The sequence below is a fragment of the Triturus cristatus genome, chromosome 1_1, assembly GCF_964204655.1.
Source record: "Triturus cristatus chromosome 1_1, aTriCri1.1, whole genome shotgun sequence".
In the NCBI taxonomy this organism is placed as follows: Eukaryota; Metazoa; Chordata; class Amphibia; order Caudata; family Salamandridae; genus Triturus; species Triturus cristatus.
The window spans coordinates 541,329,327-541,346,102 of record NC_140579.1 but is presented as its reverse complement, the minus strand read 5'-3'; the positions used below and the strand labels follow the sequence as shown (position 1 = coordinate 541,346,102).

General features: G+C 50.5%; 1 protein-coding gene across 3 annotated transcripts in view; it reads right to left on the bottom strand.

Annotated features, from left to right (window-relative positions):
- The window catches only part of KIF21B (kinesin family member 21B), a 1,294,294-nt gene that overhangs the window by 921,235 nt on the left and 356,283 nt on the right, over positions 1 to 16,776 (bottom strand). For all 3 annotated transcript variants that reach the window (XM_085643177.1, XM_085643182.1, XM_085643184.1), the window contains exon 3: positions 709 to 891. In XM_085643177.1, coding sequence (XP_085499303.1) covers positions 709 to 891 — 183 coding nt within the window. The remainder of the gene's footprint in view (positions 1 to 708; positions 892 to 16,776) is intronic.

The window sequence follows — 16,776 nt, the reverse complement described above, 5'->3', positions numbered from 1 at the left end:
ATTGCTCAGTGATGGGAACGTGTGGTCCCAAGACCGCATGTCCAAATGTAACAAGATCCTACGTTGGCCCCCAGAGGAGAACGAAAGGACACAACAAGACCTAAAGCCAAGAGAAAATGGAGGAAGTAACCCAGCCGAAGAAAGGGACATGAGGGCAGAAGGGAGCTGTGAGGAGCATGGAGATCATGTAACACCTGAGAGGGAGGAACAGCCTGGAGAGGAGAGTGTGACCCCGAGGAGAGAAGAACCGGGTACACTGAGAGACAAGGTGGGGAGCCCCGCAGAGGACGGTACCCAAGAAGCTTTCTCCACTCCGGTAAGGCGCACTAGAGCAGGCAGAGTGGTTGTAAGACCAAACCACTTCCGAGACTTTGAACTAGAGGGAAGCTAAGCAACCAGAGGGACTGTATGGACCACATATTCTTTGTTTAATAAAAAGGAGGGAGATATGTAGTGTTGCGCTCTAGTCCTCACGCGCTACGCGAGGACAGCGTCAATGTGGGGAATGCGCATGCGCGAGTAGGGAATAAGACCGCGAAGTCGCGTCTTGCCCGGCGCTCTCCCGCTATGACCAAATAAAGTATAATTCCTGATAATAAATACCTGGCGTTGGTAGCAGTTATTCAGGCAGAGACCAGCAACATTACACTTGCCCACTTTGATATGTGATGAAAGCCCCAGTTGGTCCCGCTCTCGGTCTGTTCTTACCTCGAGGAACTGGGCGCTGACTTTGAACTCGGGCGCGGCCAGGCCCTCCTCTCTCGCCCGCTGCTGGCGCTCCCTAATGCCGCTGAAGAGATGGGTGATGGCGCGCGGGATAATGCCTTCCATTTTGGGGGCTATGTTCATGTCGAAGCCTGTGCCCATGGTGTAGGTCTTGCCCGACCCCGTCTGAAAGGAAAGAGGATAGCAGTGTATTACTCAAGTGCCCGGACGGGGCTGGCAGGATGCCTTCAAGCTGGCAAGGTGAGGTCAGAGGGCATAGCCAGGCGGAAGGATACGGTGTTTTATGGAAAACTGACACACGCTGAGTGTCCAGGATTGAAATACATTAGCAAAACTGTGAGTGGAAATAGGAGCAGTGAGCATTTGTTGCACAAATTCTTGAGCTTTATTTCATGCTGTGTATTCGATGCGTTGTTATAAATGCTAATAATGGTATTGCTAAAAAAACAAGCATTGAAAATGCAATAGGTCTCGCCTTAAATTAAGTTAAAGCCATTTGCTTTGCTAATGGTATTGTATAGCAAAGCAAATGGCTTTAACTTAATGAAAGGCGAAACCTATTGCATTTTTAATGCTTGTTCAATATTATATACACGCCATAGTTGCTGCTTATTTATCTTATACAACGAACAACCATTGACAAAGCCAATAGTCCTGACTTGTTGCAGGTATGATGTTACTTGTTGTATCGTATATCTGGATGCAATGACCAACAGCAAAATACAAGTCGGACGGCATACTATGCTAAACACAGATTGTTAGTTTATGTGTTTCTAAGCCACGCTCCTTTGAGAGACCCCACAGTTTATTTCATCCCACTTAAAGCTCTGCTGCTAGGGGTCAAAGAGAAAGGTGTGGACAAGGTGAGAGGACAGAGCTGTGGTTTGAGCGAGGTGACCGTCTGCAGGCAATTATGTGACCCGTCATTTCTCATCGAAGCGCCTCCGCTCTGTGCCATGCATGCAGCGCCCGCATCTGCCCTGCGCCTCACCTTCCCTTGGGCTCTTTCCAGGCCCGAGTGCCCGCCACGCAGGGGCCCCGTGAGGGCAGCACTCGAAGACAAAGGCCTGCACAATGAACCTAAGCCTAATTGATGGAGCAACACTAGGTGGCAGATTTTTATCTCGGGATTAACCGGATTTTGGAGAGGCTGTTAATCCCCCCTGGGGGATTCGTGGTTGTTTAAACGGCTAGAGCCTCAATATTGCTGGGACTCTATCAAGAAAGTGGAATCCATTCAGGGGTATTCATGGCCTCTCGGCGCCGGTGGTCAAGCACTCCCTGGAGAGGCACCCTACACACAGCAATGCAGTTAGACACGGCTCTCCTGCCCAAAGTGCACGAGCGGGGAAATGGGAACGGGGCTGCAGCCATGGCCGGACTGGGAACCAAAACCGGCCCTGGCAAAGTGCTCGTCAGGCCGAAGGGGGGGGGGGGGGGTATGGGGGTGCCACCGAGCTCTTTGCCAGGGCCGCTTTTGTTACAGGGCCGATTTTGCAGCTATGTAACAAAACCGGCCCCCAGGGGCCCAAAACCGGCCCCCACCCTGCGGCGCACTGGGGTATTGCCCGGTGCCCGCTACGGCCAGTCCGGCCCTGGCTGCAGCCAAACACATTCATGGCTCCTAATATCCAGGGCTATAAGGATGCCCGGGGCACACACGAGAGCAATACGAGTCGAAAGGCGTGGACTAAGCTGGGAGCGTGCGACATTTGCGCGTCAGCACGAGCTGCATTGACGGGACAGATTTTGCAATGTGTTTAATTTCCAACTTTTGTTTAATGCTGTTCCTTGTCATGGACTTTCTAAGCCTCTTAAGACCCTCGATAACCCGATGGAATATTCATGATAGAATCTCCCACACATATGTCACAGCCTGTTAGATTTATGACATATACATAAACGCTCTATGTAAACGACCATACGTTCCATCTGTAACCAGGCACCCCCCAAGCGTGCAAATCCCCTTACCGCGCAATGCGCTCCGCTGCCCTTCCGGGCTAGATCGGGGCTACATAAATATCCCTAAATAAATAGATAATTACATAAATACATTAAGATGCCTTGTAATTGGAGAAGATACAAAGCTACAATCAGCTGTGAGCAGGGTCTACCTCCACAGAGCAATTCAAGTTGTGAAGAAATGCTACACAACCACTAGGTCCCCATTCCAGATACCCTCTTAAATGTTTGTGTGTACCTTCTGAATGAATGTATGTACACGAGTGTGACTTAAGCTTTACAATGTGGTGAATTTACTGTCTAATTGTAGAATTAAGGAAAAAAAGCATTGGCAATGCCAATCGGTCTCGCTATTTGGATCTTATATGTATTTAGCTATGCAGCGCATTAGCGGAGGGGGAGCGCGACACTCAGCAGACCTAAAGCTACAGTGGCAAACACCATCAAACAGACGCCCTTAAACACCAGGGCAGACCTCGGCCTGTGACACTTGCAGCACTGCAGCCGCGGGATTAGTTCAGTTAAAATGCATGGCGAGAGTCTGTCACTCAGACGCTGCGGGGGATGGGTCATGGAAATCGATCCTCCACTTCGGATTTAAGGGGCTGAACTCAACTTTTACAGACTGCAATGAATGTACTAGAGCGGTAGCTGAAACTACAGGGCGAGGCGCGGCTAAAAGTAAATTCAATTTGAAAAGCCAAGGAGATTAGCACAGTGATTGACACTTACTCTGTGTCAGAACTCGCATGACGGTACCAGGCGGTGCCAGCCACGACGACCCCCTCCCCGTGATGAAAACTAAATGAGTACCATCGAGAATGAGGATATTTCATATTTGTAGTTACATGCAACGTCATCGGGAACAAGAGTGAAGATTTTATTATGTGTGACGTAGATATAAACGTCACCATTTCTGACTGCTTGTTATAAACAATCAAGGGCCGGTGCCACTCTGAGGCCCGTTTCACCTGAAGCTGCTCTCACGGTCACTCAGTGCCACCCTCCTTTCTCTCTCGAGGTAGAAATGTAAGCACACTTGCCGCAGAACCGTTGAAACATCTAAATAAACATGTCTGCTTGTTTATTTTTTCTACATCCCTGAGGCTGTCGGGCATACACTTCCACTTGTAAGAGGAAGTGGAGCGGCCGGAACAGAGTGGAATCGCGTGCAGCTTCCGAATAAACGGCCTTAGAGGGGAACCGAGTCCTGGACAGAGGGCAAGTTGTGGCCACCAGGGCGAGGCACACGGGAGAAGAACAGAGGTGGGAGCCATAGAAAGCTCCCGGAGCTCAAACGCATCAGATTTCGTGTCTTTCCCGGAAAGCTATTCACATAACTTATTTGATGGGGACAATAGCTGCTGGTTGCTTAAAAACTACTAACAGCAAAGCGAGCATGATGAGCACAACCACTGAGGTGGCAATGAGCAGGATGACCATCTGAAGCTCCACTCCGGCCATGCGGCGAAAGCTGCAACCCCGGCGGCGAGAGACGGGGAGGAATAAGGAGGGGCCCGGGGGGGGGGGGGAGGGAGGGAAAGTGCACGTGCACATTTTGTCCACCCATACGCGGCAAGCTGTATACGCGAAGCAGCATTTTCGTTGCAGTGACAATGAAAGCTTCGCAAGATGGCGTCGGACTGTCCACTGTCCGTACATACACGCGCATGCTGTTTACTTTGTACAAATGGCGAGAGCAGCCATCTTTGTCCATGCAGACGCGTGCATGTAAGCCTTTGGGAGAATTGATTGCAAAAGGCACTCGCATGGCGAGAGCGGCGCATGTGCTGCTATCGCCAGGCGAGACCTAAAAACGAGACAAATTGAGACATATAGTTTGGCTGCTTGCGTTCTATAATGCCACCGTACTAAATTAATACACGCATTGGCATAGCCAATAGGTCTCGCCTTTGGGACCTTATAAGTATTTAGATATGCAGCAGGTCCCAAAGGCGAGACCTATTGGCTATGCCAATGCTTGTTTATTATTACATGAGGCTATGAACAGTTAAAGCTGTCACTTGCCAGATCTTAAATAATGAAAGTGACCAAGAGAGCACACATCTGCTGCTGCATAATCAAAACATGTACTCCCACTTAAGCAGCTCCCAGTGAAAGCTCTTTTTAGGTAAATACATAAGGTCATAGTACCTGTAAAGCCCCACCTCAAAATGAGCCATTTGCTGAGGTGCTGTTTCTTTTCCGCTGAAATAAACTTTCTCTGGCCCTTCTTCTGTGTCCACATCTGCGACTCAGCAGCAGTCCTTCTTTTGTACCCATGAAGGCTAGGAGTAGAGCTGCTGGTTGCCACGGAGATGCCTTTTTCCAGTTCCAACTGCCATTGAACGAGAAAGGGGAAGTTGTTGTTGTTGGACCGGAAGCACGTGGTGGAAAGGTTGCAGCGCGAGCTAGGAGAATGATCTGGAGCATCCTGTTCTACATCCTGCTGCCCGTGGCTAGGGCACTGTGAGGGTGGAGCCAGGGTAAAGTGTGGAACAACCGTGAGGAGGGGGCAAGTTTAGTAGTAAAGGGAGCGGGAGGAGAGGAGACAGACGGGAGGGGGTTGCAGTAACAGAGGAAGCCTTCTTTGGAAGAAGAGGAGGCTGACGGCTGATACAGGGTGATGGAGCAGGTAAAACAAAATTATGTATACCTCTTCTATTTTGCATGGCCTAATTACGTAACCATTCTAAAAATTAACTCGTATTAATTAGTTTGGAGTGGAAATACTAATCAACATTTACACCTTGATAAACACAAGACACACGTGGAACTAAGTTGCTAATTGCATGGCAAAACCATTAAAATAATTAACTATGGTATGCAAACTAACGTTAGAACGTGGTGTAATAGAAAATTGCATGAGTTGTTTGCTTTCGTGGTATTTTTGTGCTTGGAGTGCTGCAGAATGGTGAGTATTATGGCTTTAAATGTTGCTACAAGCTAGGAAATTACTAACATACATTGGGTATTGTTGGACCTGGCCCTTTTTGCAGGGTCATCCCTAACCTTTTTGCCTTCCTCTTATATTTTTTATGACCTGTTGTTGGCTGTTTTATGACTCTGGGCACCTTACCACTGCTGATCAGTGCTAAGGTGCATATGCTCTCCCTATGGTAAAATGTATACATTGATTGGTGTCCATGTTTGGCTTATTTGGTTTACTATCAGCCCCTAGTAAAGTGCTCCAGGAGTGCCAGGGCTTGTAAATACAAATGCTGCTGGTGGGCTTGCAGCACTGGTTGTGCCACCCACAGAAGCGGCCTAGTAAAATGTGTCTAAGGTCTGCCACAGCAGAACCTGCGTGCAGTCTGGTACTGTCGCTCTTACTGCGCAAGTGCACCCACTTGCCAGTCCCTAAACCTTCCCTTAACTACATATTAGTCACCCCTCTGGTAGGCCCAAGGGCAGGGTGCATTGTAAGCATAAGGTAGGACATGCCCTGATGTGTGTGGCATGTCTTAATAGTGAATTACAGCCATTTTCGTTTTTCACTATTGAAGGCTACCTGCTCTCCATAGGCCAGAATGGGCTGCTGGAATTACTACAGACTGTAATCCCAGTGGACTCATAGAGCATGGTAGAAAGTCAAGTTTAGTATGCCTGAACTCAGAATAATAAAATACTTCTTTTAGTAAAGTTTATTTTAATATCCTGTGTTTGTAAATACTACTTTTAGAAAGTTAGTATTTACTGACCTGGTCATTTCAGTCCGCCTCTGCTGTGTGTGTGTGTGTGCTGACTAGTTTCAGTGGGGAGCAGGGCTGGGGAATTCAGGAGACAGGCTGGCTGCCAGGTGGTGGGTAGAGAGATTACACCAGGATGGGTGGGAGGAGTACACCTTGACTCTGAATAGACCTGTGCTCTGCCACTACAATGCCGGCTCCGCCCCCTGTGGAGCAGCTGATGTCTCTGCCCTGCTGCTGAAAGGAAAGAGCAGAGTCACCACAACAAAGTGCTCCAAAACCGGACTGAGCCAGGCCCAGGCCCCCTGGCGACAAAGAACAAAAGAATTGCTGTATAAAAGAAGGAGCCCTGCTCCTAAGAAATCAGATCCTGTTTGCGCCAAGAAGAAACTCTGCCTGAAGAGAAGGACCTGGGAAAGCTGCATGGAGGAGTACTGTCTCTAAGCCTGAGAGACTGGCCTGTGGTGGGTGCCTTGCTGCTGTAAGGAGAGGAAAAGACTGAAGAAAAGACTTTTATTCAACTTGTGCTTTACAAACAATCTCAAAGGGCTTGTGTGTGAACTTGCCCCCTGCACTGCGCCCCAGGAACAGTGGGCGCTACCTTTCCCTGGAAGGAGAGGAAGCTGCTGTGGGTGACCCTGCAACGCTGACCCCAGAGAACCTGTGTGCCCCCATCTCGCTAAGCACCGCGACCTCTGGCTGCCCGGGCTGCTGTGAGCACCGCGACGACCAGCCCGCCTGGTCTGACCAAAGCAAGCAACTGCCCCCTCGAGCCGTAGCTCGCAACGTGAAGGGAGACGACCTGCATCCAAGCGCCGAGCTTCTGCGACCCTGAGCCGCCGAGACCACTGTAAGGACCCCAGGTGCACTGTTCGCCGATCCTGGTGTCTGCCGACAGCGCGACGCGCTGAGAATCACCCCCAAGCTGCCCCTCCTGCTTCCGACCTCCGTGGTGTGTCGAGACATCCCCGAGCGCCCCACGAAGCATCGCCGTCCACTAGAGAGCCGGGACTGCAACGCGACGCGGGATGCCCTTTGCGGGACTGCTGAGTCCGCCACAAACTTCCTACAAAGATCCCAGGTACTGTGCATTGAAAGTGCCCTCGTACGAACCGTACTTGCCTTTGTACGGTCCGTACCAGCGCTGGCATCGCGCTACGCTGTTCCCGCATGAAGCGTGAGCTTTGGTACGGGTCGCACCAGCTGTATGGAGCGTCCCAGCGAAGGTACGGTCCGTCCCGTTAGAAATATATAGACGTTGCTCACGTGGGAAGCGTGAGGTTTGGCAAGAGGCGTACCGGACTTGTACAACGCGTACCTATGAGGGTACGGTCCGTACGGCTTCAGTCCTCGTACGCGTGCTCACGCGAGAAGCGTGAGGAACGGCACGACGAGTCTAAAAACTCGTACGAAACGTACCGAAGGCGCTACAAAGCGCACAGACCCCAAGAGAAGCATATTTTAACCTAAAAAGTGCCTTTTAAGAACTGTGGACTCTTTGAAAAGTATGGCAAGTAACTGGAACCCCATTTGGAGTAAAGAACTGTATTTTTGAAAGCCTGCTTAAAGAAACCTTTTATATAAAGAGTATATCTTTACGAAAATACAGCCTTGTGTCTCTGTGTGGTGGGTTGGTGGTTATTGTGTGGGACATCTTGAATGCTTAACCTAATGCCCTCTGGAACCTAGCCTGACTGCTCGCGCCACGTTACCTAGAGGGTGAGCAGGGGTTATTTTCCCAGAGTAATCCTTCGCCCTGACTTAGAGGAAAGGGTCCCTGCTTGTCGCAAGTGCATACCTGCGCCAACCAGAGACCCCGGATTCTAACATTGGTGGCAGCGGTGGGATTTACGGATTTGCATTCTTGGTGTCTGCGCAGTGATTACTAGCCATTGCACAGTGAGGACAGTCCAGTAGCTTGAGCCACAGAACTTTAAAATTTTACCTTCACTTGCCACGAAAGAAGATCCCTGGTGTTTGGAGTCATGCCTGGCCCAAACAGCATTGAGAAATCAATCTCTGAAATCTCTGAAATCCTAGGAATGGAATGGCAGGCGTCAAAACTGGACAGCTACAAGAGAACTGAACTCAAGTACTTCTGCAGGAAGCTCAAGGTTCCACATGCAGGATGCAAAAACAAATCAGATCTCTACAAGGCGCTCAAAGCCTGGATTGAATCAAGGGGTGCAACTAAGGAAGTTACACCATTGAAACCAGCGGAAAGCATTCACAGTTTTGGCAGAGGCCTGTCGCCAGAGGAGCTGGCAGACAGACAGGCCACCAGGGATCATGAGATAACATTGGCAAAGCTGGAATTAAAAAGCCAATTGGAGCTAGAAAGCAAGAAGCTGGCTCTGGAAGAAAAGAAAATGGCGCTTGAAGAAAGAAAGATTCAGATGGAGCAGGACTTCATAATGAAGAAATATGATATGGAGCTCGAGAGGCTTGAGGCCAGGAGTGTCTCAGCCCAGCAACCAGAAAGGTGCGTAGCTCAGAGATTGAGCTTTTCTGAGTGGGAGGAGGAATCCAGCTCAGATGGTGCCAGCAATATCAAATTTTCTAGTGCTGAGAGAGTAGTACGCACACCCAGAGATATGGCGCCTGACTTGAAGGAGGGGGTTAACATACACCAGGAGGTTCAAGGGCATGTGGTAGCTCCTGTAGTGCGCAGTATCCCTGAAGGGAATAGGGTGACTGGCGCAGGGGTTCATGGTTCTAGTGGCGGGAGGGACACTCTACTGACTCTAGATGAGAGGTGCAGGGAGAGGGGTTCCCCCAAATTTGAAGTCCTGGTATGTGAGTGTGAAGACCGCCCAGAAGAGTGTGGGTTATGTGACAGAGACATTCAGATACTGTCTTGCCAGTCTCAGGAGAGTGGTGTGGAGTACGTGTGTGAGGCACTGGATGGTAAGGTGAAGGATAGTTTGGTTAACCCTGCTAGGGGGCTGTGTGATCCAATTGTGGGAGAGCATATTGTAAGTCCCTGTTTTCCAGAGCTATGCCAACCCCTGTGTGAGGGTGAGTTCTCTGACCGCAGAGAGCTCACATTGGAGACAGACCTTCTGACGGAGTCCAGAGGGTCTGGAAAGGCATTAGGGAGTGATCCCGAGAGGAGTGGTTCAGGAATCTTCAAACCCAGTGTGGTGGAAGTGGCTCAGAGTAGCCCAGCTAGGTCCTGTAGTAGTGAGAGGGGTGTAGGGCCTCACGTCCTGTCTTTAAGGGGAAGGAGTGAGAATGGGTTATGTCCCGGTAGTGCCCAACCTCAGTCTCAGAGCCTGGATGGCTCTTTAAGGGAACACCAGGTGGGGAGCCTAGTCTGTCCTGAGGGGCTGCCCGTTGTGCGGGATCCCCTAGTGTCTGGTGAACGGGGAGTGTCTGTAAGCAGGCCTCCCTCAGTTCTGGTGTCAGGCAGTACCGCTCCAGTTGGGAGGGTGCAGAAGTCCAGATTCAGGGGTGAGAGGGGGAAAGAGTCCCCAGTGGAAAAACCAGTGGGTCAGGGGCCGGCCAGAAGGGCTGCGTCACCAGTGAATGACCATGGTGACACCACTTCTGTCCTGGGGGATCTTCATGCACTGTCAGATGGACAGGGGTCGGAAGATCTGCGCCAGGCAGACTGTCACACGACACATGAGTTATGTGTCACCCTCAGGGGGGGCATGCGTGCTCCCCGGGAAGTCCTGGTGCGCCAGGCGAGCGTTCAACCGCATGGGTTGGTCTCAGGGTTGGGAAGCCAGGTTCGGGTGTTGTCTGACCTGGAGGGTGGGACCACTGTAATCAGTGTCCTGACCCATGTTGCTTCTAGGGGTACCACGCCAGTTGGGAGTGGGCAGTACTCTGGAAGGGGGTGCAGAGGGAGGGAGCCCTCGCCTCTGACCCCGGCTCAACTGAAGGGTTTAGACCCTAGGTTGGAGGGCCAGGTTCAGGGTGTCCCCCCTGACCTGGACGCCCAGTTGCAGGATAGAACCCCTGAACTGGTGGGCGAATTGCGCAGGACACCTGCCCCTGGTGCCCTGGCAATTCTGGAAGGGGGTACCACTCCAGGTGGGAGGGTACAGAGCCCCAAGGAGGAGGACTGGGTGTGGGAAAGGCCACCCCAGTCTTTGGTCCAGCCGCCGGGTACAGTCCTGGGGCTGGTGGGTCAGTGCCAGGATGTCATACCTGACCTGTCAGGAGGGAGAAGGGACAAGGTTGCCAAGCACCTGGGCCTACTGCCCCCCGCTCCCTGGCGCCACAGAGGTTTGAGAGCCCTAAGAGGCATATGGCCTGGGTCTCATCCCTGACTACTGTCAGTGGCCGCTGTAGCATTTTGCTGTCTGTCTGTTGGGAGACACCTGTGGGCCAGTTAAGGTTAGGTGCTGCACAGGTGGTGTCCACAGGTGAGGAGAAGGGTTCCCCATGGATTGGCTTGGTGGGCCCTGATAGTATGGACAGAGGGAGTCCAATAGGTTCAGATTGGCGTAGAACTGGAGTCTGCCCCTGCAGTTGCGGGCCAGGTCCTTGTTCTATCGCCCCAAGCAGGGAAGACCATCACGGTGGGGATTGGTCTACCCTGCGTTTTGGCTGGAAGGGGGTTGTGTTGGACCTGGCCCTTTTTGCAGGGTCATCCCTAAACTTTTTGCCTTCCTCCTATATTTTTTCTGACCTGTTGTTGGCTGTTTTATGACTCTGGGCACCTTACCACTGCTGATCAGTGCTAAGGTGCATATGCTCTCCCTATGGTAAAATGTATACATTGATTGGTGTCCATGTTTGGCTTATTTGGTTTACTATCAGCCCCTAGTAAAGTGCACCAGGAGTGCCAGGGCTTGTAAATACAAATGCTGCTGGTGGGCTTGCAGCACTGGTTGTGCCACCCACAGAAGCGGCCTAGTAAAATGTGTCTAAGGTCTGCCACTGCAGAACCTGCGTGCAGTCTGGTACTGTCGCGCTGACTGCGCAAGTGCACCCACTTGCCAGTCCCTAAACCTTCCCTTAACTATATATTAGTCACCCCTCTGGTAGGCCCAAGGGCAGGGTGCATTGTAGGCATAAGGTAGGACATGCCCTGATGTGTGTGGCATGTCTTAATAGTGAATTACAGCCATTTTCGTTTTTCACTATTGAAGGCTACCTGCTCTCCATAGGCCAGAATGGGCTGCTGGAATTACTACACGCTGTAATCCCAGTGGACTCATAGAGCATGGTAGAAAGTCAAGTTTAGTATGCCTGAACTCAGAATAATAAAATACTTATTTTAGTAAAGTTTATTTTAATATCCTGTGTTTGTAAATACTACTTTTAGAAAGTTAGTATTTACTGACCTGGTCATTTCAGTCCGCCTCTGCTGTGTGTGTGTGTGTGTGCTGCCTAGTTTCAGTGGGGAGCAGGGCTGGGGAATTCCAGGAGACAGGCTGGCTGCCAGGTGGTGGGTAGAGAGATTACACCAGGATGGGTGGGAGGAGTACACCTTGACTCTGAATAGACCTGTGCTCTGCCACCACAATGCCGGCTCCGCCCCCTGTGGAGCGGCTGATGTCTCTGCCCTGCTGCTGAAAGGAAAGAGCAGAGTCACCACAACAAAGTGCTCCAAAACCGGACTGAGCCAGGCCCAGGCCCCCTGGCGACAAAGAACAAAAGAATTGCTGTATAAAAGAAGGAGCCCTGCTCCTAAGAAATCAGATCCTGTTTGCGCCAAGAAGAAACTCTGCCTGAAGAGAAGGACCTGGGAAAGCTGCATGGAGGAGTACTGTCTCTAAGCCTGCGAGACTGGCCTGTGGTGGGTGCCTTGCTGCTGTAAGGAGAGGAAAAGACTGAAGAAAATACTTTTATTCAACTTGTGCTTTACAAACAATCTCCAAGGGCTTGCGTGTGAACTTGCCCCCTGAACTGCGCCCCAGGAACAGTGGGCGCTACCTTTCCCTGGAAGAAGAGGAAGCTGCTGTGGGTGACCCTGCAACGCTGACCCCAGAGAACCTGTGTGCCCCCATCTCGCTAAGCACCGCGACCTCTGGCTGCCCGGGCTGCTGTGAGCACCGCGACGACCAGCCCGCCTGGTCTGACCAAAGCAAGCAACTGCCCCCTCGGGCCGTAGCTCGCAACGTGAAGGGAGACGACCTGCGTCCAAGCGCCGAGCCCCTGCGACCCTGAGCCGCAGAGACCACTGTAAGGACCCCAGGTGCACTGTTCGCCGATCTTGGTGTCTGCCGACAGCGCGACGTGCTTAGAATCACCCCCAAGCTGCCCCTCCTGCTTCCGACCTCCGTGGTGTGTCGAGACATCCCGAGCGCCCCACGAAGCATCCCCGTCCACTAGAGAGCCAGGACTGCAACGCGACGCAGGACGCCCTTTGCGGGACTGCTGAGGCCGCCACGAACTTCCTACAAAGATCCAACGTACTGTGCATTGAAAGTGCCCTCGTACGAACCGTACTTGCCTTTGTACGGTCCGTACCAGCGCTGGCGTCGTGCTACGCTGTTCACGCGTGAAGCGTGAGCTTTGGTACGGGTCGCACCACCTGTACGGAGCGTCCCAGCGAAGGTACGGTCCGTCCCGTTAGAAATATATAGACGTTGCTCACGTAGGAAGCGTGAGGTTTGGCAAGAGGCGTACCGGACTTGTACGACACGTACCTATGAGGGTACGGTCCGTACGGCTTCAGTCCTCGTATGCGTGAGAAGTTTTTAGACGACGCGTCTAAAAACTCGTACGAAACGTACCGAAGGCGCTACGAAGCGCACAGACCCCAAGAGAAGCATATTTTAACCTGAAAAGTGCCTTTTAAGAACTGTGGACTCTTTGAAAAGCATTGCAAGTAACTGGAACCCCATTTGGAGTAAAGAACTGTATTTTTGAAAGCCTGCTTAAAGAAACCTTTTATATAAAGAGTATATTTTTACAAAAATACAGCCTTGTGTCTCTGTGTGGTGGGTTGGTGGTTATTGTGTGGGACATCTTGAATGCTTAACCTAATGCTCTCTGGAACCTAGCCTGACTGCTCGCGCCACGTTACCTAGAGGGTGAGCAGCGGTTATTTTCCCAGAGTAATCCTTCGCCCTGACTTAGAGGAAAGGGTCCCTGCTTGTCGCAAGTGCATACCTGCGCCAACCAGAGACCCTGGATTCTAACCGGTATAGAGTGGGATTAAACATTAGAACATTTATTTCTATATATTAATTATTGTTATGTCTGTTTTTGCTTAAGTTGGCATTCGGGCCTGCTAGGCCGTAGTACTTAAAATGGAACTCCGGTGAAGCCACTGTCATGTGAGCGCGATGACTACTGCGCAGAATCGGACGAGCCTGGAGATCTCCAAGTGACCTCAACCCGAGAGCAAAATGTCCCTTGTCAAGGATAGGAGCATGGGAAGGTGCCAAGTGACGAGCAAGTGTGAACTCGCAAGGGGACAATGGTCTATTATAACTCCGGAACTTTGCCTGTGAACGGTGGAAGAAAAATTACAAATGTATTCGATCACGTCAGGTCTCATGGGAAACAAGTCGAACCTGAGAAACCTTTGAAAAATTACAAATTGAAATGGATTAGCCAATCAGAACAGTTCTAACCCTAAAATTGTTGCATATTGAGCTGAAGCAAGCGGGGAAAAAGGTATAAAAGGACTCTGTAAAAAGGGGGGGTTCGTTCTTCTTCGGCTGATCGTTTATGACGTTGGGTTCTCGTTGAACTGATTTGCCTTGGGTTTCTTTAACTTTGGGAAGCTATTCCATCGGATGATTGATTATTGCTGTGGGTCGGACAATTTATTAAGGAGATGGTAACTGGGACTCTGACTATTTTATCCCTGCGGTTGGAAGGCCACCACCTTTAAGATCTGGGTAAATATAAACGAGAGGCGAAAGAAATATGCTTATGTTCTAAATATTGAATGTTTTTCCCGAAATAAACTAACTGTATTAAATGCTGTATCTTCTGAATGCCAATGCGAGGAAAATTAATATTAGATAAACAAATTTGGATTAATAAGAAATGAGTTTGTGATTCTTTGAAGAAGTATTGAAATTTACTTAAAGGTTCCTAGGCTTTAAATGTGTTTTAGCTGGTTCTAAATCACCATCAACCAGTCCAACTAATTGGTTTGTCGACCAAGTGGTGGAGTGCCTTGATGTTAGGGTCAGGATTCTATAGGTGCAGATGTATATAATGTATATAATGTAAAGAAATGTAATCCTGATAGGTCATAAGGTACCCCTACATGTCCAGCGCTTTTTCTCCCGTGTACAGATTAGAGTGAAACGAGTGCGCGTTGGTGTTATGGGCCCCACCAATGAATGAGTTAGTGTGATGACGAGTCTGTGACATAGGGAGAATATGTAAATTTGCCTTTTCCGCTGGAGCAGGGGCAAGAGCTAACATCAAGGAACAGAGAGGACGTGAGAGCCAGATAACGTGTGCCAAGTAGCTCAAACACAACGCCCTTTAATTAGGAGACTCCCCTTTTCCCAATCAGATTTGTTACTGATTATCATCCTCCTCCTGTAAACCGGTTTCGAAACGCTATGAAGGACCTTTAGCGAGGCATGCAGTGCTTTCTAACGCCCATACTAATGAATGCATCCTAGGGTCACGGGAGTTTTGTAGCTTCTTGCCTCACAAAAGCCTCCAGTCTTCTTACTACACTGTGAGAAGTTGGCTTGATATATGATGTCACTAGTTCTAGTGTACACCTTGTATCAGTCCAAACAACCCTTATGGTGATTGGTTGTAAAGTCAACCTTATAGACCAGCTATCCTAATGGTAGCATGGACAAGAGCAGTCTTAGGCAATCCCTAGAATACCAAATGAAAGGACACCACAACAGATATATATAAAAATAGGATGTATTTATTCTAGTCAAAATACCCTCAGCACTCTTTATGAGATTCGAGGTAAGTACAACACAGTCTTATTTAAGCATACATAAGTCACACAGGTAAGTAATACAGTTAGGCTCAGGGGGCCACGCAAACCATATACTAAGTAAGTGGTATAAGAACCACTGTCACGAACACAGGTTAGGCCTAGGCCTAGGGAATCGCTGGGGCTACACTATACTACCAGTTGCTAGGCAGTGTGAGGCCCACGGGATTCAGGTGCAGAGTGGAAACACTCACGCGTAATGCGTTAAAGTCGATAGAAATAGTGATGTTTAGAAATTAAGAGTTTTAGGACACTTCGGAAAGAGCTAGGAGTTAGAGACTTGGAGACTAGACCCTAGGATAGTCAATACCCTTGTGAGCACCGGAGTACTCAGTTTACCTATCCCACGGGCTGCGGGTGCATAGGTGTGAACTTGCGTCGGGTTTCGTCGTCGACTCCTATGGATGCCTGAAGAAAAGGTACTGACAGGCAGTCAGTGAAAAGTGTCCGGTGGATTCCAAGGTGGGAATCAAGAAGGAGGGTACCTGCAAGCAGAAGGGACAGAGTCTAGGTCACCAGCCAGGAGCCGGGAAGGAACCAGGAAGGAACCAGGCGATGTCGTGAAGATGCAGGTGAAGAGGTGAAGCTTGTCGCAGCAGCCATGGGTACCAGGAGGCATCGAGGATGACCAGAACCAGGAGGCGAGCTGTCCCACGATGGCTCTTGCTGTTGGCGGCGGCGTTGTCGAGTTCGGACCCAACAAGCCTTGGCAAGCGCAACCCATGCAGGATGAAGGATTCGCTTCTGTTGCAGACCAGGAAGGCCTGAGGTGCTTCTCTTTCACAGGGAAGCAAGGGCCAGTCTGGAGGAGCCAAACCAGCGGTGGAAAGTCAAGGGTTCGTCGTCGCTGAGGTTACTAGCCAACGGGCAAGCAACCGGACAGACGCGTCGAGCAGGAAAATGCAGAAGGGCCCCACGCAGAACTCGTGGAGTGTGGAGGGCTGATCTTCGGTGCAGATTGTGCTCGGGGTTGGGGCTTCTGAATCCCCAGAGCACAACTTCGAGGATGCATCAGAAGCTGCGCTGGAAGCTAGTAGCCAATTTTCCCAGGTAGCCGGTCCCACGTCTCTCGTCGCCTCCACGGATCTCAGCTTTGCTGTGGATGTGGATCAGGGTCGGAGAAGTCTGGAAGTCAAGGCGCTGGTCGGGCTCTGCAGTCAGTTCCTCGTAGAACTGGGGCAAAGCAAATGGCAGGTCCCTTGTTGGTGCCTGTTTGCACAGGGTGGCCACTCCTTGGCCACAAGGGAGATTCTTCAGTCTTCTTCCGCAGTCGAATGTCGAAGGTCCAGAGTTTCTGTTCAAGTTGCAGTTTTCAGAATAATCCACAGTCCTAGGGACTCAGCTCCCACTCTTATACTAATCTGGGGGGCTGGGTTACCTGCTAGGTCCCTCCTATGGGTGAGACCAGGGAGGGGGGTGGTTACACCCCCTTCCCTTTGTCCAGTTTCGTGCCAGGACTGGGGCTGGAGTGCCCCAGCACCGGTTTGAACCGGACTATGCATGGGA